The sequence below is a fragment of the Zootoca vivipara genome, chromosome 15, assembly GCF_965207765.1.
Source record: "Zootoca vivipara chromosome 15, rZooViv2.hap1.1, whole genome shotgun sequence".
NCBI classification, from domain to species: domain Eukaryota; kingdom Metazoa; phylum Chordata; class Lepidosauria; order Squamata; family Lacertidae; genus Zootoca; species Zootoca vivipara.
The window spans coordinates 15691054-15715660 of NC_142598.1; the positions used below are offsets into that span (position 1 = coordinate 15691054).

General features: G+C 44.3%; 1 protein-coding gene across 1 annotated transcript in view; it reads left to right on the top strand.

The window, feature by feature from the left end:
* The first annotated feature begins 1395 nt into the window (after positions 1-1395).
* The window catches only part of CASR (calcium sensing receptor), a 47462-nt gene continuing 24250 nt past the window's right edge, over positions 1396-24607 (top strand). Inside the window, exons 1-3 of the mRNA XM_060269210.2 lie at positions 1396-1547; positions 16212-16668; positions 18198-18504. Coding sequence (XP_060125193.1) covers positions 16484-16668; positions 18198-18504 — 492 coding nt within the window. The 5' untranslated portion in view covers positions 1396-1547; positions 16212-16483. The remainder of the gene's footprint in view (positions 1548-16211; positions 16669-18197; positions 18505-24607) is intronic.

The following is a 24607-nucleotide window of genomic DNA, read 5'->3' on the forward strand; positions in this document are numbered from 1 at the left end:
GCCAATGTAGTGCTCTTCATATGATGTTGGAATAAAATCTTCATAATCCCTGGCCACTGGTGATGTTGGCTGGGGCTGCGTACCATAATAAATCTGTTAGCATTTAAAGTGCCACAGGCCTCAGACCGCACTTCTTGACCTTGGGTCCCCCAGCTTTTGTTGCACCACAACAACACTCAGCATCCCTAGCTAGCAGGGCTAGTGGTCATGGATGGTGGGAGTTGTAGTCCAACAACAGCTCAGTTGGTGGAGCACAAGGCTCTTAATCTCAGGGTCATGGGTTTGAGCAGAGGTGGATTTCGGGGAGCGCACCACCCACCACCTTATTTCCCCAGAGGCACCTGCAGATAGACATTAGCATATGCAATTTATATGCAGGTGTTTTTTTCCTGTGGACCTGTGCCCTGAATCCTTAAGTAGATTTTGAATGGAAGGCGAGAGGTGCTGTATTTAAGACCCCCAAGGTCCGCCAATGGTTCGAGCCCTACATTGGGCAAAAGATTCCTGACTTGGGTTGGGCTAGATGACCCTAGCGTTCCCTTCCAACTCCAAGATGTTATGATTCTATGATTCTACCTGTCAGAGATGGATCTACCTGAGATTCCTGCATTGCAGGGGGTTGGAACATATGACCCTCAGGGTCCCTCCCAACCCTACGATTCTACGAATTATCCTCCAGAAAGGCTGCCAGGGGCCTCCAGTTGCCTTTAAGGAAATGGCTCTCCTGCTGCTCATTACCTAGGATATATTTCGGAAAGTTCTCAACGCACAGAAGCTCCTCGAATTTGGAATACTGTAATACGGAGAGGTCGGCCCGTTGGCTACCTTGCAGCATGGCTTATTTTGTTCCTGGTTTCAGAAATGGCGCCCACCGCTTGTGAAGAGATCCGTGAATGACCTGGCGCGTGCAAGGCATACCTGGGGGTATTGAGAGCAGGACTTCTGCTACCAAGACGAGGCCGCTTACGGAGGCCCCCCCGCCAACCCCGCTCCGCCCGCTGCTGGCGAGCTCTTCCCTCGCAGACCCCGGGCCGCCTTCCGCCCCCTTCCCCTCGAGGGTGGAGCGCCAGAGCCATCGGCGCGCCCTGGACGGCACTGCAGCGCCGCGGCCTCAGCGCCCTACTACGCCGACTTGGCGCTTCCCCGACGGGGTATCTCCAGCGCGGCCCTCCGTCTCTCCCTCGCCCCCTCCCTCTCTCTCCCTCTCCGGAGGCGGACGGACGGACGGACGGCGGCTGAGGGAAGCCCCGCGGCTGCCCCGTCTACCTCGCAAGGTCATAGCGGGCTCGCCATGGAGGAGGCCGGGCGCCTTTCGCTGAGGGGAAGCGGCTCGCCGGCAGGTGGGCTCGCCCTGGGCGCGCGGTGCGCGGCGCTGCCGGTGGGCTGGTCCTGCGCGTCTTCGCGGGGCGATTAGAAGACAGACGGTCGGCCGAGCGCGCCGAGTTGCGCGTCGTCGTCGTCGTCGCTGCTCGGGAAGCGGCGGGAAAGTTTCCCTGCGGGCGCTGCGGATTCCGGAGCGCGCTTCTTCTTCTCCGTGAGAAATTCTGGTACTGGGCGCGCGGGGGACGGAGCGAGGGTGGGAGTGTGTCGCTTTCTTTGGGGGTGGTGCTGCTTTCACCTGGGGGTGTCTTGGGAGGGGGGCATTTTGGGTGCTTCTTCTTACCATGCACACACCGACCCAGCAAGCGGGCAAGTTTGTGCCCGGTTTTGAGGCGGCTGTGCGCTGGGCTCGTGAAGGAGCCTTTCGGGTTTGTGTGCTTTATTTATTTATTTATTTATTTATTTATTTTTTATTATTTTTTATTATTTATTTATTTATTTATTAACAACAAAAAACCTCGTTATCTGACCACGTCTCAGTTTAGAAGTGGATTTAGAAGTGGGGTCTAGAGTGGGAACTTGGGTTGCGAGCCTATAGTGCATTTCCTTCAGAGCAAACCCCGTCGAAACGAAGCGAGTCTCGATGCCGAGTCAACAAGCTTAGGATTTCCTTGTGCGGCCCCTTCCAGGGGTGCCAACTTGAATAAAATATTGGTGGGGGCAAGTAAGCCCCGCCTCGCATAATCGATCACATGACACACACAATTTGAATGGCAATGGATGGGCCCAGCCCCCCCCCCAAATATTTTATTGGGGGGGGGCTAGGAGTTGGCTCCTATGGTCCCTTCATATTCATAGGACAGCCCCACCCTGGGAAGCAAGGCCTTCTGTGTCCAGCAGTGGCAACCTCAGGTTCCTAAAAATCGCTGGGTCACAGAATCATAGAATTGTAGGGTTGGAAAGGGACCCGCGAGGGTCATCTAATCCAGCCCACTGCAATGTAGGAATCTCGGTAATACATGACAGATGGCCACTCAACTCACTTGGTAAAGCATGAGACGGGGTCGTGGGTTCAAGTCCCATGTTGGGCAAACGATTCCTGCATTGCAGGGGGTTGGGCTAGATGACTCCCGTGACCCCTTCCAACTCTATGATTCAGCCTCTGATTTAAAAAACCTCCAGGGAAGTAGAGTCCATCACCTTCCAAGGGAGTCCGTTCCACTGTTGAGAAGCAGCTCTTACTGCAAGCCTGTTTAGGATTGGGCTGCTGACCTAACAGGGGTGATGTGGGTCCTGCAGCTCTCCCTGGTTGTGTTTTGTGTCCTGTAAATCATGTGTGGATCAAAGTGAGAAAAGGTAACTGTTGATTAGAATGATTAACTCAGGGCCAGTTTTCAGCGAGGTTTGCAGCAACGATGAGATTGGCACAATTTGTGAAATTAAGTGTTCTGGCAAATGAGGGCATGTGAAATACATTTCAGGCTCCGGGTTGTTGCCGGGTTTAAAAAAAACACACAAAACCAAATTACAGTAGAGGGTTTAGTGGGCACAATGCAGCAAGGAAGGTCTCTTGCAGGAGCTGCATTGAAATAAAAAGGATCTGCTCGGGACAGAGTTCGTTTCAGTGGAGCATGCTTGGGAGCTCCGCAAGCTACAATCACGTGCACATGTGGGGGAAAGTGCCATTGAACTTGGTTGCCTGTAGTGAGTAAGAATTGTTTTTTCAGACACTCAGGCAGAAAAGCGGTTCCTTTGGGTTTTTTGTTATATAATGAACATAACATTTAAAAAGGAGAGCAGAGAGGCACAAGTTACTACGCAGAGGCTTACGTAGTAATGCCTAGCAACAGCCTTAACTTTTGCATTGATATTTGCCCCTGAATCACTTCTACATAGTTCATGCCTGCAGAGCACAGATGGGTAGTTATCTTTTTCAGTCTGATAGCCAAGATTGTCCACAATTTAGAGATCCCCCCCCCACACACACAACTGAAGAAACTTGGGTCCCCAGCTGCTGTTGAACTACAGTTCCCATCATCCCTAGCTAGCAGGACCAGTGGTCGGAGGTGATGGGAGTTGTAGTCCAGCAACAGCTGGGAACCCAAGTTTGAGAAACACTGACCCTACATAAGGGAAAAGCAGGACTATGAAGTGATGCTACACAGTGTAGCAATCTAAATTACCCACCCCAACTCCCCTTGGCTGAGCAAATGATGTGTGTCAATTTTTCAGCAATTGCTTTAAAGTCGCAATTAAGCCTGTGTGGCCGAGGTAAGCCAGTAAATATTCTTTGGGGCTAGGGATTTTTACGGGCTTGTTGATTTAGCTAGCTTGTAAAAATGTTTAAATAACTAAATGGGAGATAATATCATAGGTATCCAGCCCCCCAAAGTATGTAGTGAGACAATGTTCTTTCTAAATTGCCTCAAGAAGTGCACCCAACAGAGGCATATATCTCTCCTTAAACAAAATATTTTCTTGCGCACCCTGGCAAATCAGATTCTTTCCCTCTCTCATTTTATGCAAGGTGCTCTTACTGTCCATGTGTCTTTCTCCCCCCCCCCCCCGCCCTGCACAGAGGCATCCACGTTATTGTTTTTTCCTCAAGTGCACACAAACATATGTGCCCCTCTTCACCATCAACACCTGCTTTGCATAGCGGTTTTGGGGAACAAGTGGTTTCACCGTCTGCAGGAATTTTTAATTTCATTTTTTATTTAAAAAGGATTCTTCCTTTGAGATCTCACCACTGACTAGCTTGGCCCATGGCCAGCGGAAGTCATTGTCAGGCCACAGTAGGGATAGACTGTATGATGTCAGGTTCTACGTGTTAGGAAGTGGGCTGTCCATTCAAGTAGGTCAGAAATAAATATGTAATCCAAGGTACGTAGAGGTCACATTCCATCCAGAACATCAAATAAGGACCAGAGGGGTCAGAAGCCGGTGCATAGTCAGAGCCAGGAAGAGGGCAAGAGAAGCAATGCCATCAGCAAACTCTGCCACCTTGCTGTTCATCTTTAATTCTAGATCAGTTACAAACAAATTAAACAGCCCAGGTCCCAAAACCCATCCTTGGGTGAACCCACTTCTTACATTCATCCACTGAGAGAACTTACCATCTACTGTATTCCTATTTGTTGCTTCCCGTTCTTTTACCAGTTACTAATCCATAAGAGGGTCTGTTCTCATATCCCATGATAACTAAGCTTACACAGGAGCCTTTGAGGAGGGACTTGGTCAAAAACTTTATGAAAGCCTAAGGATAAAGTGTCTTCTGGATCACCCCATTCATATGTTCATTGACACTCTAAAAAAACCCACCCACCTCTAAAATATTTGTTAGACAAGACTTACTGTTGAGGAAGCCATGCTGCTGGTTCTTCAACAAGACTTGTTCTTCTTTACCTATATTGCAGATCATTTGGGGTTATTACTTGTTGTTGTTGTTGTTGTTGTTGTTGTTGTTGTTGTTGTTGTTGTTGTTGTCATATGAAGTGTTGTGTTCTTATACTGTAAACCACCCTGTGATCTTTGAAGGGTGGTTTATTATTATTATTATTATTCTTAGTGTCAAGATCTGAATGATTTAAACATAGTATTTAACAGGGAAATTAAACTTGGAACAAAGGTTATAATGGCACAATTGGTGAAACCAGGCGTTCTAGCACTGAAATTTTAACTTCACATATGCAAAATATGGTTTTGGTCATTTTAAAAACAATGAGAGGATTTAGTGAGCACAATCCACCTGGAAATTATTGTGCATGAGCTGCATTGAATAAAGGGGATCTGCTTAAGAACATGACATTCCTATTCATTTAAGTGGAGCAGATGAGTAATCCTTAGTGAATTGGGATCTGGGCATTCCTGAAATTCATAGACACCTTGGTGGACAGAACCTTTATGCTGCCTGGTATCCTGCTATGTCAAAAGCCCAGAGGTACTTATTCCAGTTTAGTTGATGGATGAATTTGTGTAGGTCTGCTTAAGCAGCTAAAGAAATAATTTCATGGGAATAATGAATGAGCAGATAGAATGGATAAGTAGAAATAAGCCAACTATTTGTGTCAATATATGTTTTTCTCTAAATGGGCTAGGCAAGTGTGACGGCTAATCATTCAAAGGACTTCTGCCATATAGACAAGAGATCTTCAGCAGCCCTTAAAATAGTTTAAGCATCACATGAGGGTGGCCAAAAGCTTATACGTACAATAGATTACCATCTGCTACAACCCGACAAAAGCCATTTTGGACTGTGGTAACACAGTGTGCTTGATGAGGGAAGAGATTCCAGAATACTGTGTGCACTGCTGGCTGTCATATTTAAAGAAAGTTCAGAAGCAGGTACCCATGAAGCAAGGTGATAATTAATCAAATAATTAAATAATTAAGGGGTCAACACACAGTGACAGGAAAGGAAGACAACTATTAATCTGTATTAAAAGCAATCTGGTTTAGAGCAATCTGGTTTTGGTACTTTCCAGATCCAAATAATGCTTCATTTCCTCTAAATTCAATATTTCACATACGTGTGAGAGAAGGACAAGAAGTTATGTGTTTGTTGATACAAAAAAAGAAGAAGTTAATGTCTTTTTGGAGATGGTAGGAAGGCACACAACAGCCAGAATTTTCCCCTGCTGGATTTCCTGTGGACGCATTGTAGCCAATATAGCCAGAGAGTTAAAAGGGACCCTGGAGGTATTATGGCCCACCCCTCTGCTCAGTGCAGTGCGGGATCCACAGCTACATCATCCCTGACAGATGGCCAAGAAACCCCTAAGGCAGCTTGGTGAACAGATTTTCCTGTTAGGAAATGTCTCCTAATCTTTAGCCTAATCTATTCCTCCTACAATTCCTACACATTGTTCTCGTTCTCTGGGGAAACAGAGAGCAAGTCTGCTCCATCTTCTACATGACGTAGCCCTTCAGATATTTGAAGACTCAGGCGTCCCCTTAAATCTCCAGCTTCCCAAATTAAACATACTTACTTGTGATCAGAAGGTTGGCGGTTCGAATCCCCACAATGGGGTGAGCTCCCGTTGCTCAGTCCCTACTCCTGCCAACCTAGCGTTTGAAAGCACGTCAAAGTGCAAGTAGATAAATAGGTACCGCTCCGGCGGGAAGGTAAACAGCATTTCCATGCTCTGCTCTGGTTCAGAAGACTAAGAAGCGGCTGTCTGCAGACAAACGCCAGCTCCCAAGGCCAGTAAAGCGAAATGAGCGCCGCAACCCCAGAGTCGTCCGTGACTGAACTTAACGGTCAGGGGTCCCTTTACCTTACTCTTCCAGCCATTTCTCATAAGACTTTGTTCCTAGACCCCTTGCTCTCTTGGCTTCCTTCTGCGGGACACGCTCAATGGGTAGATTCACACCTTACATTTGAAACACAGCAAATGCACAGTTAAAGCACATGACAAAGAATCCTGGGAACTATAGCTTGTAAAGGGTTCTGGGAATTGTAGGTCTGGGGAGGGCAGGAATTACAGGATTATTTGTGTGAAGTCATGAGCTTTAACTGTGCTTCAAATGCATAATACAGAATGTGGCACTAAGAACTGTTGAGAGTAAAGGAACAACACTTGCAATCAGCTATCTGAATTAGAGGGGCAGCAGTGGGGGCAACAGACAGAGAAGAGAAACCTTTTCCTCCTTCTCACCAATTCTTTTTCCTCTAGTAACTACTTGTTGCCAATTTTCAAACCATATGAAAAGTACCGGTAGGCTCCTTTCTGTGCCCTAATTCAATTCCGGTGCGTTCTGTCTTTATTCCACTTAGCTTTTGAGTCAAAACAAGATTTTCTGTTTGCTGACAGTGCAGCCTCAAGCTTATTATCCAAAAATCAACCTGGGCATGTTCTGCTTCACTGCAGTATCTCCCACAGTATAACAGCGTTAGCATTTGAACTCATCTGGGTCTAATGACACAAACACAGGTGCAACTCTCATAGTGCTGACATAAGGGGAAAAACTTGCTTTAGTGAAATTAAGTTTAAAAACACACACAGGGGAATGGATATGGGCAGGAATCTATATTTTAAAACAAATGCTCTATTGGAACTTACAGAAGAGCTAGTTACTAAGATGAAATGCATGTTGGTGGTGTGCAGAAATATTTTAACTTAATACCAGTCTTAATCAAAACTTATTACGTAAAGCTTTATGAGTACAATAAAGAAAAATAATTAATTTTGACACAATTTAATTAATTTGCAAATAAAAAGTATTTATACGCTCTTCTCATTAAATATCAGAGTGGTATACAGCAGTTGCTCATTATTATTACACTGAGCACCTGTTATCTACTTTACTCCTAGCATTTTCAGTAATTTATAAAAAAACTTTTTACCTTTTGAGGGGAGGAAAGGCATCTGTGTTATAGATTGTTTTTAAAGTTCCTTGCATAGAATCATAGAATTGTAGAATTTGTATAGTAAGCCTGCAATTTACACAGGGGTTACATTCTGGGGATCATGCCTTAAGCTAAAATTGTGTACATTATAGTCAAAACACATTGGGTTCGGTTCCTTATTCATTCTGTATGATTGATCTCCATACTGAAATTACTATGTCCTATAAGTCACTTTCTCCCCTCCAAGCATTTTCATAGCTGGTAACAGTTTTGATAATCTTGCAAAAACCAGTTTGTTCACACTACCTTAAGCTTAGCTGTTTCCAAAATGTAACACTAATAAATTATGTAAATACCTCCCTAGAATCCCAAATTAATAGTAGGATTAATATATATGGTGGTTCATTTAATTGAGAAATGCCAGCAGTGGTTTTGAAAACATCGATTGCAAACTAAATATGTACAGCAAACTAAATATGACATAATAGGCATCACTGAAACCTGGTGGGATGAGTCTCATGACTGGAATGTAGTAATAGAGGGATACAATCTATTTAAGAGAAATAGACCAAACAGGAAAGGAGGAGGAGTAGCTTTATATGTTCGGGATATGTATACCTGTGAAGAGATCCAGGATTTAAAACTTCAAAGCCAAATTGAGAGTATCTGGGTCAAAATTAAGGGAGAGAAAAACAACAGTGACCTCATTGTGGGAGTTTACTATAGATCCCCAAGCCAAACTGAGGACACAGATGATGCCTTCCTGGAACAGATGGCCAAGCATTCCAAAGGAAGTGAGATAGTAGTAATGGGGGATTTCAACTATCCTGATATTTGTTGGATGTCAAACTCAGCCAAGAGCATAAGGTCGAACAGATTCCTCACTGGCCTTGCAGACAACTTCATTGTCCAGAAAGTGGGAGAGGCAACAAGAGGATCAGCCATTTTAGATCTGGTCCTAACCAATAGTGATGACTTGGTTAGTGGGGTAGAAGTGGCAGGATCATTAGGTGGGAGTGACCATGCTCTTCTGGAGTTTATTATCCAGCGGAAAGGAGCAACCAAGCATACTAAGGTCCAAATTCTAGACTTTAAGAAAGCCGACTTCAGAAAACTTAGGGAAACGCTGGGTGAAATCCCATGGACAGTAATACTAAAAGGGAAGGGAGTTCATGATGGTTGGGAGTTTGTTAAAAGGGAGATATTAAAAGCACAACTTCAGGCAATACCAATGAGACGGAAACATGGAAGGTGCCTAAAGAAGCCAGGCTGGCTATCTAAAGAACTTTTGACTGAGTTAAGATTTAAAAGGGATATGTACAAAAAATGGAAAAGGGGGGAAATCTCCAGAGAGGAATTCAAACATATAGCCAGCACGTGTAGAGACAAAGTCAGAAAAGCTAAAGCACAGAATGAACTCAGGCTCGCCAGAGAGGTTAAAAGCAACAAAAAGGGCTTTTATGGGTATGTCCGTAACAAAAGGAAAAACAAGGAAACAGTGGGGTCACTCAGAGGAGAAGATGGTGAAATGCAAACAGGGGACAGAGAAAGGGCAGAACTCCTCAATGCCTTCTTTGCCTCAGTCTTCTCCAAGAAAGAAAACAACGCCCGACCTGAAGAATATGGAGCAGATGATTCAGCAGGGGAAACACAGCCCAGAATAAGTAAGGAGGTAGTACAAGAATACTTGGCTAGTTTAGATGTATTCAAGTCTCCAGGGCCAGATGAACTACATCCAAGAGTATTAAAAGAACTGGCAGAGGTGATTTCAGAACCACTGGCAATAATCTTTGAAAATTCCTGGAGAACAGGCGAAGTTCCAGCAGACTGGAGGAGGGCAAATGTTGTCCCTATTTTCAAAAAGGGGAAAAGAGAGGACCCAAACAATTACCGCCCAGTCAGCCTGACATCAATACCAGGAAAGATTCTAGAGCAGATCATTAAGCAAACAGTCTGTGAGCACCTAGAAAGAAACTCTGTGATCACTAAAAGTCAGCATGGGTTCCTGAAAAATAAGTCATGTCAGACTAATCTGATCTCATTTTTTGACAGAATTACAAGCCTGGTAGATGAAGGGAACGCTGTGGATGTAGCCTATCTTGATTTCAGCAAGGCCTTTGACAAGGTGCCCCATGATATTCTTGTAAAGAAGCTGGTAAAAGGTGGGCTAGACAATGCTACCATTCAGTGGATTTGTAGCTGGCTTACTGACCGAACCCAAAGGGTGCTCATCAATGGCTCCTCCTCATCCTGGAGAGTGGTGACTAGTGGGGTGCCACAGGGTTCTGTCTTGGGCCCAGTCTTGTTCAACATCTTTATCAATGACTTGGATGATGGGCTTGAGGGAATCCTGAGCAAGTTTGCAGATGACACCAAGTTGGGAGGGGTGGCTAACACCCCAGAGGACAGGATCACACTTCAGAATGACCTTAACAGATTAGACAACTGGGCCAAAGCAAACAAGATGAATTTTAACAAGGAGAAATGTAAAGTACTACACTTGGGCAAAAAAAATGAAAGGCACAGATACAGGATGGGAGACACCTGGCTTGAGAGCAGTACATGTGAAAAGGATCTAGGAGTTTTGGTTGACCACAAACTTGACATGAGTCAGCAGTGTGATGCAGCAGCTAAAAAAGCCAATGCAATTCTGGGCTGCATCAATAGGAGTATAGCATCTAGATCAAGGGAGGTAATAGTACCACTGTATTCTGCTCTGGTCAGACCTCACCTGGAGTATTGTGTCCAGTTCTGGGCACCACAGTTCAAGAAGGATACTGATAAGCTGGAACGTGTCCAGAAGAGGGCAACCAAAATGGTCAAAGGCCTGGAAACGATGCCTTATGAGGAACGGCTTAGGGAGCTGGGTATGTTTAGCCTGGAGAAGAGAAGGTTAAGGGGTGATATGATAACCATGTTCAAATATATAAAAGGATGTCATATAAAGGAGGGAGAAAGATTGTTTTCTGCTGCTCCAGAGAAGCGGACACGGAGCAACGGATTCAAACTACAAGAAAGAAAATTCCACCTAAACATTAGAAAGAACTTCCTGACAGTAAGAGCTGTTCGGCAGTGGAATTTGCTGCCAAGGAGTGTGGTGGAGTCTCCTTCTTTGGAGGTCTTTAAGCAGAGGCTTGACAGCCATCTGTCAGGAATGCTTTGATGGTGTTTCCTGCTTGGCAGGGGGTTGGACTGGATGGCCCTTGTGGTCTCTTCCAACTCTATGATTCTATGATTCTATGATTGTGCAACATTATCTTTAACGCATTTATCTATCTATCACCCTGGTTTTAAGCCAAAAAGTCTCCCAGTTCAACACCAATAGCAACAATAAAAGCAACAACTTCAACAAAAGGCAGTCCTTCCACACTTACAATATAATAGACAGGGGGGAAAGGGATGGGGAATGAAAATCAAAACAAGCAAACATAGGCACCAGTTCTTAAAGTTACATAGTTCCTTAAACAGCAGCTTGAATGGAAACAGCTCAGATTGGGGAGGAGTCAAAAGGCAGTTGGTCTGTCAGCCTAGTAGTTGATGGAGTGGCCCTTCATTCCCAACTCTCCCCCTGCTGGAATATTTATGGTGCAATCCTATACCTGTATGACTTGGGGGCTGAAGCTAAAGTGGCTTAAAATGTTGTCTAATGTAAGTTTAGAAATGTCACATACTAGAGCTTTATTGTTGGTCTAAATTAGCAGTTGCTAAACTAGGCATGGGAGGAAAGCATAAACAACTCTTAACTTGTTTTATTTTTTTCTTTGCTACTTCCAAATAATCGGACCAAACAACACACTTGTGGATGCTTACTCAGAAATAAATCCTAAAATGTTATGTTTTTAAGATGTCAACCCTCGTCTTTTGTAACACTTGCACGTTCCAATTAGGAACATGCAACATTAGGATATCTGTTTGTGCTTTTAAAAAAACAAAAACTTGCTTTTAGCAGTAATTTTAGAGGCCTTGGAGCATTGATAAAACGTGACGTTTTAAAACATTTGTAAAATAGGGGAGGAATTATAGCAGGAATAAGCACTATTTGTGCAATTAACCAGCGAAACGTTATCAAGGACCACATATTTTAATGGATTCGTGTAAAAAAAAGAAGCGTGAAAAGTGCATAGTAGTGGAACTGCCCGAACTGATGTCTTTTGAATGAGATGGCGGGGTTCGTCACTCGAATTTCCCTGTGTCACTTTCTTTCCTCCCAAGTAAAATCATCTATTAACTCTACAATAACTACAGTCTACTCAGAGAGCTGAAGGCAAAGCCTTTGGGTTTGAAAGGGGGTGGAGTAGGTTTTGTGTGTGTGTGTGTGTGTGTGTGTTTTACGGAACTGCAGAGAGTGAATCATGCACAGACCTTTACAGAAATGATGTGTGTGTGTTTTTACTGTCCCTCTTTATACTTTCAGGGATAATGCTCAGTGTTAACAGGTAGCATCGGCCTTCATTAAAAGCAAAGATGTACTATTAAGTGCTCAGAGTAGAAAGCCTTTTGTTGAAGTTTGTTCTTCTTTGCTTTCTTCCCTTCCTTTCCAACGGCTGAAATAGGCACCGCAAAGCTGGTTTTTTAATCGCACTCCTGCCCCTGCATTTTTCCAACCCAATTAGGCCATTACCAGGGCTAAATGAGGCATAGAGCCTCCAAAAGTCACACCGTCGTCCCGGAGATGGAACGTGTGTTGCCGTGGACTTGGCAGGGAGGTGAGCTGGCTGATGATCACTGAAGGGTGACCCGAGGTGTTTGCGCATTCCAGCTTGTGCAGAAAGATCACCTTCACAGAGAGAAAGTGTAACCAATATATTTTGGGTTGCATTTTTTTTAAAACACTTCCAAAAATTATTTTTAGGGACATCATGTGCTTAAGCAGGGCTGCCCTCATTACTGTCCATTAGTTAGGAACCCGGGTAGAGTCGGGTATTAACAAATCATTGATGCGGGCTGCAATTAGAAGAATTAAAGTTGCTACCGGTATGCTGTACTGTTTCTGCTTTCAGACCTATGCTCTCTGCTGCTCAGAGCTATTGTGGATTTGTCTGCTGGGGGAAGGGGCTGAGTCTAGGATCCTTTGACCTGCCCCACCTATTCAACAACATTCTTACTCCTTTCTTTGCAGGACTGTCTGGCTACATGTAAACGAGTGTAAAATGATGCACGTTGGGGCAAAAATATATATTTCAATTTCACGTATATGCTCATGGGGTCTGAACTTGCAGTGACAGACCAGGAGTAAGACGTGAGGGTCATAGTCAGTGTTTGAAACTCAGATGTATAAGCTAGGCGCCAATGGCTCCTTAAACCAGGTTTGCAGTTGTGAAAACGGAATGCCTAGTTGCCATTTTGGGGCCGGATGGCTTGAAAGTTGTATTTTTCAGTACAACTTTTTGGTTCCTGAAATTCATTCTGTGCCGATAAAATATAATGAATAGAATTCTAGAGGATGTGTTGCTAGTGTTTGAAAACAACCAAGATCCAAGGATCTGCAGCCAGGCACCTCCAGTTGCATCCTGGCACCTGTTGCTTCTTCACTTGGTTGCAAGTGGCCGATTGCAAGGTGCACAATGTGCCTGGCGAATTTCCAACGCTGGTCATAGTAGATAGTTTAATGAAGATGCCAACCCAGTGTACATTGGCCATGAAAAAGGCAGATTCCATACCAGGGATCCTTGGGAAATGAATTGAAAAATAAAACTGCCAATATCATAATGCCGTTATACAAATCTATGGTGTGAACAGATAGCTCAGTTGGTAGAGCATGAGACTCTTCATCTCAGGGCTGTGGGTTCAAGACTCATCTTGGGTGAAAGATTCCTGCATTATAGGGGGTTGGACTAGATGACCCTCATGGTCCTTTCCAACTCTACAATTCTATGATTCTGTGAATGCATTTGGAATACTAGTGTATACAGTTCTGGTCACCTCAAGAAGGATATTGCAAAGTTGAGAAAGGTTCAGAAAAGGGCAGCCAAAATGATCAAGCGGGTGACCTATTAAAGAAAGGTTGCAGGATTTGGGACTTGTTAGTTTAGATAAAAAGCAAGCAAGAAACAACATAATAGAAGTTTATGAAATTATGCATGGGGAAAATGGATAGAGAAGAGGTGTTTTCTGTCTCTCATAGAGCTCATGGACCTGCAATGAAACTGAATGTATGAGGATTCAGGACAGATAAAAGAAAGGACTTTTTTGCACAGCCCATAGCTAAACTGTGCTTATGCATACCAGTTGCTGGAAGAGTGCAGAGGGAAGAGTGCTCTGGTGCTTTGAATCCAGCTTGCAGGTTTCAGAAAGACAGCTGGTTGGCCACCGTGAGAACAGGATGCTGGACTAGATGGGCCATTGGCCACATTCTTACTTGAGGAGGAAGTGCACAGGAATTAGTTTATATTCTGCCTTTCTCCCACCTTGGGACCCAAGCCAGCTTACATGTGGTTCCCAGACCATCATCTCTCCAGGCACCAACCATACCTTGACCTGCTCAACTTCAGTAAGGTGGTGGTCTCTTGATCTTCAGACCACACTTTAGAAATGCGTGTCCAAAGGCGGGTGTTACCAGGGTGGTGAGGGGTCTGGGAACCATGTCCTCTGAGGAATTGGAGGGGCAACATCCCTAGGCCCCCACCATCTTATTTTATGTAAAGTGATCATGTGATCAACCTGCTCTCAAATCAGCTTGCAGGTGAATTCAGTAGACAACTATTGAATCTAGCTGTGTCCATCACACCCTCAATTAATCCTGTTGTAAGGAAAATGTAGGATATTTGGTAGCTGAGAAAGAAAGTGCAGGTGATGGAGGCAGTTCTCCCCCCCCCAATGGTTTGTTGCTTTTTATTGATGTATATATTTTTGCTTTGTTGTTTGAGATTTTTAGAATCATGATGCTTGTGTATGCCCCTTTTGAGCTGTAAAAAGAAGAAGGCTATTTTAATTATGATTATGATTACAGTATGATTATTTACTCTTTGTGCAGGTCTACTTGTTTCAGATTGTTCATCTTCTTCTAAGGAGCGACCATGATTAGGGTTGGAATGGCAGAGAATGTGGTGATGTGCCATGACTGGACTTGGGTTTGTCATGAACTGGTTGCATGGCCTTGGCAAGGCACTTTCTCTCTGCCTCGGTTCCACAATCATAGTAGTGATGAGTCTGATGACCAACATCCTAGAGATGTTTTGAGGCCAAACACAGCAAGGGTTGGAGGGTCATGTACAAATTATTCATGGAGCTGGTGGCTAAGCTTTAAAGCCCTGAACCTGAAAAAGCCACCTTTTACCACACAAACGTGTCCAAACACTACATTTATCTACAACTCCAATCAACATCCAACATCCCCACTCTCCCAAACTTGACAAGTGCTGACTGGGGAGAGTGCTATAGTGGTTGTGGCACCACTTATGCGAAATGCCCCTTCTAGCCTGTCCCCACATGTTGTGTTTTTTCTGTGCCAGGCCCTCCTCTTTGTCCAGGCTTTCCAATAGGGTTGTGTACAGGTTTTGTTGTGTTCAGGCTGTGTTGTTCTGTTGAATTTTATTTATTTGCCTTGCCTTGCTGTTTCTGCGATTTAAAAAAATCCATTGCATTGCATTTGCTCCTTGTCACTTTTAACATGTGGGCTGCCTGAAGTGTTTTGCACTGTAGGTAGCCTATAAATATGTTTAACAGCAAAATAATGAAGAACTTTGAGATCAGAGATATGATCTCTGTATAGCATGGGGGGTGATTTTGTTGACAGGCGTAAGGGGCTCTGTTATTGTTACTGATGATTTGCTTTCCCCCACCGCAAAATAACTTACGGACCTTTAAAACCATTTGCTGTATATTATCAAAAGACTCATGAGAAAGGAAACTGAATGAATCTGTAAGATGCGTAGTGCAGTGGTTTCCAATTCCAAACCTTTTTTTTCTCATGTACCCCTTTAAAATTGATGGGTCACTTGCTGATCTTTCTGCCTGTTACAGAAATAGCAATATGCTGTGCTTGGTGCTGTGTGATTTTTAACTGTGGTTTCATTGCTTCTCATCTTATACAGTGGTACCTCTGGTTACGAACTTAATTCGTTCCGGAGGTCCGTTCTTAAACTGAAACGGTTCTTAACCTGAGGTACCACTTTAGCTAATGGGGCCTCCCGCTGCCGCTGCTGCATTATTTCTGTTCTTATCCTGAGGTAAAGTTCTTAACTCGAGGTATTACTTCCGGGTTAGCAAAGTCTGTAACCCGAAGTGTTTGTAACCTGAGGTGTTTGTAACCCGAGGTACCACTGTATTGAATTCAAATTGCAATACAATAAAATACAACAGAAGAAGCAAGAAGCAAGAAAAAAATACAGTTGAAAATCAATATGAATGTTGAATGTTGACATGCCACAGACCACCCAAATGATGCTCCCAAACCACTGGTGGGCCATGGACCACGATTTGGGAAGCCTTGGCATAGTGCATCCCTTATTTTTAAGGCGATGGTAGTGGGGAAGAGGCACAGTCTAAGGACAGCTCAGAGTGCACCTGAGATAACCTTTTTACATCTCCGTTTTCTTTTTAGGGGGTCTTGAAGATGGGCTCCGTCTAACAAGCGACAAGCTCTAAGGAAGCAAGAAACTGCTGGATTGGGTCAATTGCAATGGAGAAGACCACTGAGGAGATGGTGGAACTATGGCTGCTACCCTGTGGCTTACCGTACACCAGGCATCCCCACCAGATCCGCAGTGTGCAGTGTTCAGAAGTGAAAAGGCTTGTTGAAGGTTATTAGGCCTACTCCTCTTGTGTAGCCATTTTGAAGTTTGCAACCTCTGTCCCTCGTGAAAAGGAGGAACGATGACTTTTTATAGTTTCTGTTTGCTCCTCTTTGCGTTTACTTGGAATACCTCTGCCTATGGACCGAATCAAAGGGCACAGAAGAAAGGAGACATTATTCTTGGGGGGCTGTTCCCCATTCATTTTGGAGTGGCTGCTAAACACCAGGATCTGAAATCTAGACCAGAATCCGTTGAATGCATAAGGTGAGCCCAAATGAAAATGTGTTAACAGTCGCTCATGCCCAAAGCCTGCTACCCACCAAGTTCAAACTAAGCGCTATATTGCTAAGCAGCCTAAAGCCTTGTTCTGTTGTTATTTAAGTGGCCCAGCTTTCTAAGGCTGCAATCCTAATATACGTTTAATAAATGAATGCATTTTAGTTTCTGCCCAGGAACTGTTGGAATCGACCCTTAGAGGGAGCCTCCATAAAAATAACAACTTCGTAGCCAGTGGCTACGATTAGGGTGTTGGCTTCTGCTAAGACTCTCCAGCAAGACTGATGTGAAAAAAAGGAAAGATTGCAGCCTACGAAAGAGCCACGGGGGACATAAGACTATAAATGGAATTATTATTTCCCTGCTTCCCACCCCCACCCGGCTTTGTGAACAATCAGAACGGTGTCTGATAAGTTTGCATGCCTTGAAATGAAGTTTTACAGCTGATCTGTAGCTCTTGAAAAAAATAGTGAATGTACATTTCAGTAGCTAGTGCAGGCACCCAAACTCTTTTGCAATTCTTGTCCCTGCAGATGTATAGGCTGAAAGTTTCTTCATCCACCACTGATATAGCACAGTGGTGGGCAAAGAAACTACAGATCACCTGTGAAACTTCATTTCAGGGCATGCAAATTTATCAGACACGGTAATAAATACATAATCACCTCCTCCTTTGCTCCCACAGTAGGCAAAATTTGAGCATAGTGCATTCGGAGCACTGAGGGAGGGTGGAGGAGGTTAGAACTACCTTGCTATTACTGGCCTGACTCTGAGAGCTCTCCACAGATGTGGGTGCTGTTGCCCTGCATTCTGTTAGTGACTCGTGGAGGTCAGTAATTGGAGGGCTTGAAGCCGATTGGTTTTAGCACCATCACAAAAGTTCCTCTTTATGCAAATAATTGTTTGGATTGACTAGGGGTCCAGGTGGCTAGGATAACTCCTAATGGGAAGAATAATAGTTTTTTGCCTATCTTTTGGAACCTACTTCCCCAAAATGACTAGAACCATGGCAATGCAGTGCTTGCCCTCCCCCTGCAAGTGCTATCCTTAAGAACGGGCATTTCCAAACTCGGCCCTCCAGCTGTTTTGGGACTACAACTCCCGTCATCCCTAGCTAACAGGACCAGTGGTCAGGGATGATGGGAATTGTAGTCCCAAAACAGCTGGAGGGCCCAGTTTGGGGATGTCTGCCTAAGAAGCTGTTCCAGAAGGATACCTTGGTCAATAGGCATTTAAAAAAAAAACATTGAGAGGTCCAGAAGAATCAACAAAGTTACACACCTCGCCTGTCACTATCAAAATTAATCTTGGTCTGTTGTCTGTTTCAGCATGTATGAAATGGCTAGTTGTTCTGCAGTTTTGAGTTTACTTCTTTGAAATGAATAGAATCATAGCTTTTTGATGGAAAGATGGACTTTGACCATGCTTCTTAGTTTACTCAGACACTTGTTCTTCACTCTTTCCACCCACCTTCAAGCCTGTTGTCATTATTTTAATTTCCCCCCTCTTTTTCGTAGGTATAATTTTCGTGGTTTCCGTTGGCTTCAGGCAATGATCTTTGCCATTGAGGAAATTAACAACAGCCCAACGCTTCTTCCCAACATGACCCTTGGATACAGCATATTTGATACCTGCAACACGGTCTCCAAAGCCCTGGAAGCCACGCTGAGTTTTGTGGCCCAGAACAAGATAGACTCTCTGAATCTGGATGAGTTCTGCAATTGCTCAGAGCACATTCCCTCCACGATCGCAGTGGTGGGAGCAACTGGTTCTGGGATCTCTACTGCTGTGGCCAATCTTCTGGGTCTCTTTTACATACCTCAGGTACTGAATATATGCTACTCTTTTCCCGAATGTGGAATGTGTGTGTGTGTAGCGTAGGGGCTTTTTCAGCTCCTTTCAATTAAAACCAAAGAGCATTCAACTAAAAGCAGATAAAACAAATCCACAGTCAGCAAAATTAAAGTACACAAAAGACTGGCGGAATAAAACTTGCACGTAATTTGTCGGCTACCTAAGTCCTGTCTCCATGCTGGCCACTTATAATGGGGTTCTGCAGAGTTCTGTCTTATCATGCTGGTTAGTATCTACTTGAAGCTGCTGGAGGCTATTGGCTTACGTTTGCTGTCAACAGTATTCTGATGACAAGAAGCTGTACCTCTCCTTTCCATCTTAAGACAGGGAAGCGGTCTTATCTATTCACTTAATATATTTCTTAACCACCCTTCATCAGAAGTTTCCAGAGTGGTGTACAAGAAACCAGGGAAACAATCTGCACAATATATGTAGAGCGTGTGTGTGTGTGTGCATGCGCGCCCCTAAAGGAGTCACAAATTAAAAGGAAGTCTAAAACACAAGGGAACTGAAGAATCAATTCTGACTAAAATTCCATCTAAAAGGATTTAATCTGGCACTGGAGAGACTAGAAAATTGGCAGAATATATATATTGTTCACATGCCACCACAGAAAAGGCTCTTTGCTTTGTAGGCTGATTTGGGTCACATATCCAGGTTGCTAGCCATTTAGGGGTTTAAAAGTAAGCACCAGCACCTTAAATTGGGTGTGGAAGCGCAAAGGGTTGAGATTTGAAAACTGTTGTTTGGACTTAGTCATTAACTGGATGTGAGCAAGCACACTGAAACTTTAATCCTATTTAAGGTAACATTCACTTGGGGTGGGCAGGCATGCCCAAGTACCAGCCCAGCCCTTGCCGCCAACACTGCTGGAGCAATCCCACCCCCACCGAAGCAAAGCAGGGCTGTGCTGAGTCACCTGCTTTAAAGCATATACTGTACATACACACACACATATACTGTATATATAAGCGCGCACACACACACACATTTATAGATATATATTGTGCTGGGGTTGCAGCTGGGGTGTTGTGATTGGCTGGTGCATCTGTTAATAGCTTGTATTTGGTTGTTTTAATCGGCTTCCTTATATGTCACCTGGAAGTTTCAGTATGAGGCAACCAACAAATATAAGGATTATCTCCTACCATGTATTCTGGTCCATCCACTGTGATCAGCAGGAGTACCTCCTGTATATTTCCTACCACCATCTGGACACAGTTGGTAGAAAAAAGGAACAAGGTCTTCTCTCTTGTTGTTCATAAGCTGTAGCATTCCATGCCATGCCGTTTTTATCTCCTGCCCCTGGCCTATTTGAAGAATTTTTTTTTTCCTTAGGCAAGCCTTTGTTTAATCCACGCCCCCCGCCTTCACTTCTCTCTTGCATTTTAGTCTGGTTAGTGTCCATGATATTTTTTCTGTGTGTTTTCTTCTTTATGCTGCAAATCTCTTGGGTGTGCCACTGGAGTAGAAATATATAAAGCTTTAAAGTTAACTGTTCTGTAACTGTAATGTTACAGTACTGTAAGCAGTTACAGTTACTGTAAAATGTTTACAGTGTCACATATTCTATAATTTATTGGAACATAAAATTAAAGTACAGCCATACCTCAGGTGACACCCGCTTCAGGTTGCGTCTTTTCAGGTTGCGCTCTGCACTGAACCCGGAAGTACTGGAACGGGTTATGTCCGGGTTTCGGCGTGCGTGCATGCGCAGAAGCACTAAATTGCACTTTGCGCATGCGCAGAAGTGCTGTATCGCGACCCGCGCAGACACAGGTTGCAAACGCTGCGGGTTGCGAACGTGCCTCCTACACAGATCATGTTCACAACCCAAGCGTCCACTGTTGTTGGTTCAAGGACAGCCCCACATAGACTCTGTTGCAATAATCAACGCTGTAGGTTATGAGAGTGTGGATTACCATTGCAACGTTTCTTTGTTCCAAAGCAGACATAGCATTCGGATGTTTAGTAATTTAGAAGTAAAGAGAGTCTGTGATGTTGACATTAGCAGTGGAAACTAGGTCTCATTTGGAATCGGAGGGTTGCTTTGAACACCAGCACCCCAAAGCCCTCTTTTCTGCATTCATTGCACAAATGGACTCTGCACCACTGGTCCTGTCCCCGGTATATGCATGCATATGCGGGGATATATGCAAGAGGGAAACCTAAGTGTGAGTTTCCACGTGATGGGGAACCCCTGCAATCAGGAACGCCTCCCCATTTACTGAAAGCATTTGATTCTTATTTAGAACCTCAATTTGGAATTTATGGGTCTTCTAGCTTTGCCTTTGTTTGTAATGCTGGGTCTCTTGGATGCGGCTTCGCGTCTGTGGGAGATTCTAGTGCCAGCTTCTGCTGCTAGGAGAAAGATAAAAAATAATATATGTATAAGACCCAGCATAGGGTTCTTTTCTATTTACTCATCCCCCAGCTAACTCATTAGTGGTAGAGGCCATGAAGGGCATATAATTTACTTGGCTTGTATAGATAAGGAGGGCAGAGAACTGGACATGATTAGGAGGAAAGTTTATTCTTCAGCAGCTTTGGCTTTCCAAATTGCCAATTATCAAGCCATTATGGGAAGATACCAGTTGTTTTTATGGAAGCATATCTCATCTTTTTTCATGGAAGCGTATCTCACTCCCAGACGAGAAGCAGTTGGATAAGGTTCCGCAGATGGAAGCATTTTAGACTGACCAAGCAGCAAATGAATACTGCTTGTCACCTAGCAGATTGCATGGGGAGGGAATATTGTTACGGTTGCCTTTCTGAGACTTCTACCAAATGAGACAGAGAAGGCATGGGTGGAAGGTCATTCTCTCTCTCTCTCTCTCTCTCTCTCTCTCTCTCTCTCTCTCTCTCTCTCTCTCTCTCTCTCCCCTCCCCCTCACTTCCCCCATTTTGAGGGTTGCAAGTTGTTTAGTACTCTGAATGTCAGCCCTTTGGAGAAAGCCTTGAAGAAAATATTCAGCACTAGATTTCTAGGAATCCTTACATCTCTAGTTCTTTGAGAGGCAGTGTCAAGCAGGTTTTAGGTCAAGTAGATTGTTTAAAGTCACCAAAGGGGAACCAGCAGCATTTTGTTCCCAGTTCCAGAAGCTGAAGGCAAGTTTCATGAACAGATCTGTACAGATAGTGGACTCAAGAAGTGATTCTCAATATTGATTAAAAAGCGGGAGGGAGTTGTCATCCCCCCTGCTGTGAATTTTAACATGTGCTAAAGGCTGGTAAAGGTAAAGGGACCCCGGACCATCTGGTCCAGTCGCGGACGACTCTGGAGTTGCGTGCTCATCTTGCTCTATAGGCCGAGGGAGCTGGCATTTGTCCGCAGACAGCTTCTGGGTCATGTGTCCAGCATGACTAAACCACTTCTGGCGAACCAGAGCAGCGCACGGAAACGCTGTTTACCTTCCCACCGGAGTGGTACCTGTTTATCTACTTGCACTTTGACGTGCTTTCGAGCTGCTAGGTTGGCAGAAGCAGGGACCGAACAATGGAAGCTCACTCCGTCGCAGGGATTCGAACTGCTGACCTTCTGATCAGCAAGCTCAGTGGTTTAGACCACAGCGCCACCCGAGTCCCATGCTAAAGGCTGGTAGCTGCGTCAAATGGTAAGGCATCCTACATTAACCATTTGATGAGCTGTCCAGCTGCATTAGCAAGGTGCACTCTTGCATTTTAGAACCTCATGGCTGGAGTTGTCTTTGAAGGAACAGCTAGCTTGTATTTCCCAGTTTTCATCCCCCCCCCAGAATTCTAATGTAAGTGTATACATTTTGAAGGAAAGAAAAATGCTGTTTTCTGATAGCTTCTTCTCAGTGTATTCTATCAGAAATTAATAAAGAAATCCAAGGGTGGATTCTTGCTTCCAAGCCATAATAATAGGATGTTCTGAATTCAAACCCAAAATGGTCAGATCACTACATTTTGTTTGTGGATTCATTGTTGTGGTGGTTATTGAGAACTATAGCCATATTTCTAAATGTGTGCTGTGTGTTGAGGGAGCTGAGGGAGTTTCACGCATAAATGTGAGTGATTTGAGACATCAGAAAATCAGCAGTTTAATATCTGTGTTATTTAAAACTTTCAGGTAGATGTCACCTGGACATGATAATTTGTTATTATTTGACTGTTAGTAAAGCCTAGAATGTTGTCTCCTGTCATTACTATTTGTCTTTGGACTCCCTGCAAAAAGTCAGTTCAGGCAAGGTGTGCTTTTCATTTTCACAGTGAAGAGTGCACAGATAATTTCTTCAGGGTTTTTTCCCCTTTCCCTTTTGTTGTCCTGCTTTAGTACACCTTTAATTTCCTTTATAATCCTGAGTGTAATTATGTAGGACAACTTTCACACAATTAACATATGAACTGGGTTAATGAGGGGAGGGGAGCCAGACTGAGTGAGGGAAGAGGGGTTAATCAGAGTAGGATGAGAGTATAGAACTAGGCCACTTCTGCACCATTCATTTAAAGCAGTATCATACCACTTTAAATAGTCATGGCTTCCCTCAAAGAATCCTGGGAGATGTAGCTTGTTAAGGGTGCTGAGAATTGCTTAAAAGGTAAAGGGGCCCCTGACCATCAGGTCCAGTCGTGTCCGACTCTGGGGTTGCGGCGCTCATCTCGCTCTATAGGCCGAGGGAGCCAGCATTTGTCCGCAGACAGCTTCCGGGTCATGTGGCCAGCATGACAAAGCTGCTTCTGGCGAACCAGAGCAGCGCACGGAAACGCCGTTTACCTTCCCGCCGGAGCGGTCCCTATTTATCTACTTGCACTTTGATGTGCTTTCGAACTGCTAGGTGGGCAGGACCCCTAATTCCTTCACAGAGATGCAATTCCCGGAGTTCTCTGGGAACAGGAATTAAGAATTAAACTATGCTCAGAATTGACCCATTTGTGGTCCCTGTGTGCTACACAATCTTGTTTAGCACCCTAATTAAAACCTGCCCCTGTCAACTTCACATCTGCGGGTTGTATGTGCTCTATTTCAAAGTCATTGTGCAGCCCAGTTTTAGGCTCTCTTCCACCTATAACCAGTGACCAGTTTCATCTCCTATCCATTGCAGCACCTCTGCACATGCAGCTTCATTGATAATACATTTAAAGCCTATACAATGCACATTTTACAGCACATGACTTTCTCCAAGAGAATCATGGGAACTGTAGTTTGTTATTGGTATTGGGGTTTGTGAGTCTGGGGGGAAACTACAGTTCCCAGGATTATCTGGGGAAAGCATGAGATTTCCATTTCTGTTGGATGCACTTCAAACATATAGTGTGGACCTGCCCAGTAGCCTAGATTTATTCATTTTATTTATTTATTGAATTTATATACCGCCCTATAACTTGAGATCTCAGGGCGGTATCCTGATCAGTCCTTGGTTTCCTCCCTTTCGTTTCTGTCAAGAGTAGAGGAGGCAAAGTGTAAGTTTTTCCCCTATGAGGAAAGGAGAAGGATGCTTCATTTCTATCCATTTTTCCATCTTATTGTCGGACTTCTTAATTTTACAGTCTCAGCTGCCTATAAACTCTAATTCCAGCTTCCCACTGAGAATTCAATTTCAAGCATACCGTACGTTGGGGGGAATAAATAGTTACGCCCAACCTTTTTGTCTATATAATTCTGGGTATTTTGCACCTTAGTAGAAGGAGCACAAGACAAAGTTTGAGGTAAGCCAGTGGAAAGACCGACTATAAGACCTTTAAAGGTAAAGGGACCCCTGACCATTAGGTCCAGTCGTGACCGACTCTGGGGTTGCGCGCTCATCTCGCATTATTGGCCGAGGGAGCCGGCGTATAGCTTCCAGGTCTTGTGGCCAGCATGACAAAGCCGCTTCTGGCAAACCAGAGCAGCACATGGAAACGCCGTTTACCTTCCCGCTATAGCGGTTCCTATTTATCTACTTGCATTTTGATGTGCTTTCGAACTGCTAGGTTGGCAGGAGCTGGGACCAAGCAACGGGAGCTCACCCCGTCACAGGGATTCGAACCGCCGACCTTCTGATCAGCAAGCCCTAGGCTCAGTGGTTTAGCCCACAGCGCCACCTAGGTCCCCTATAAGACCTTTAGAACG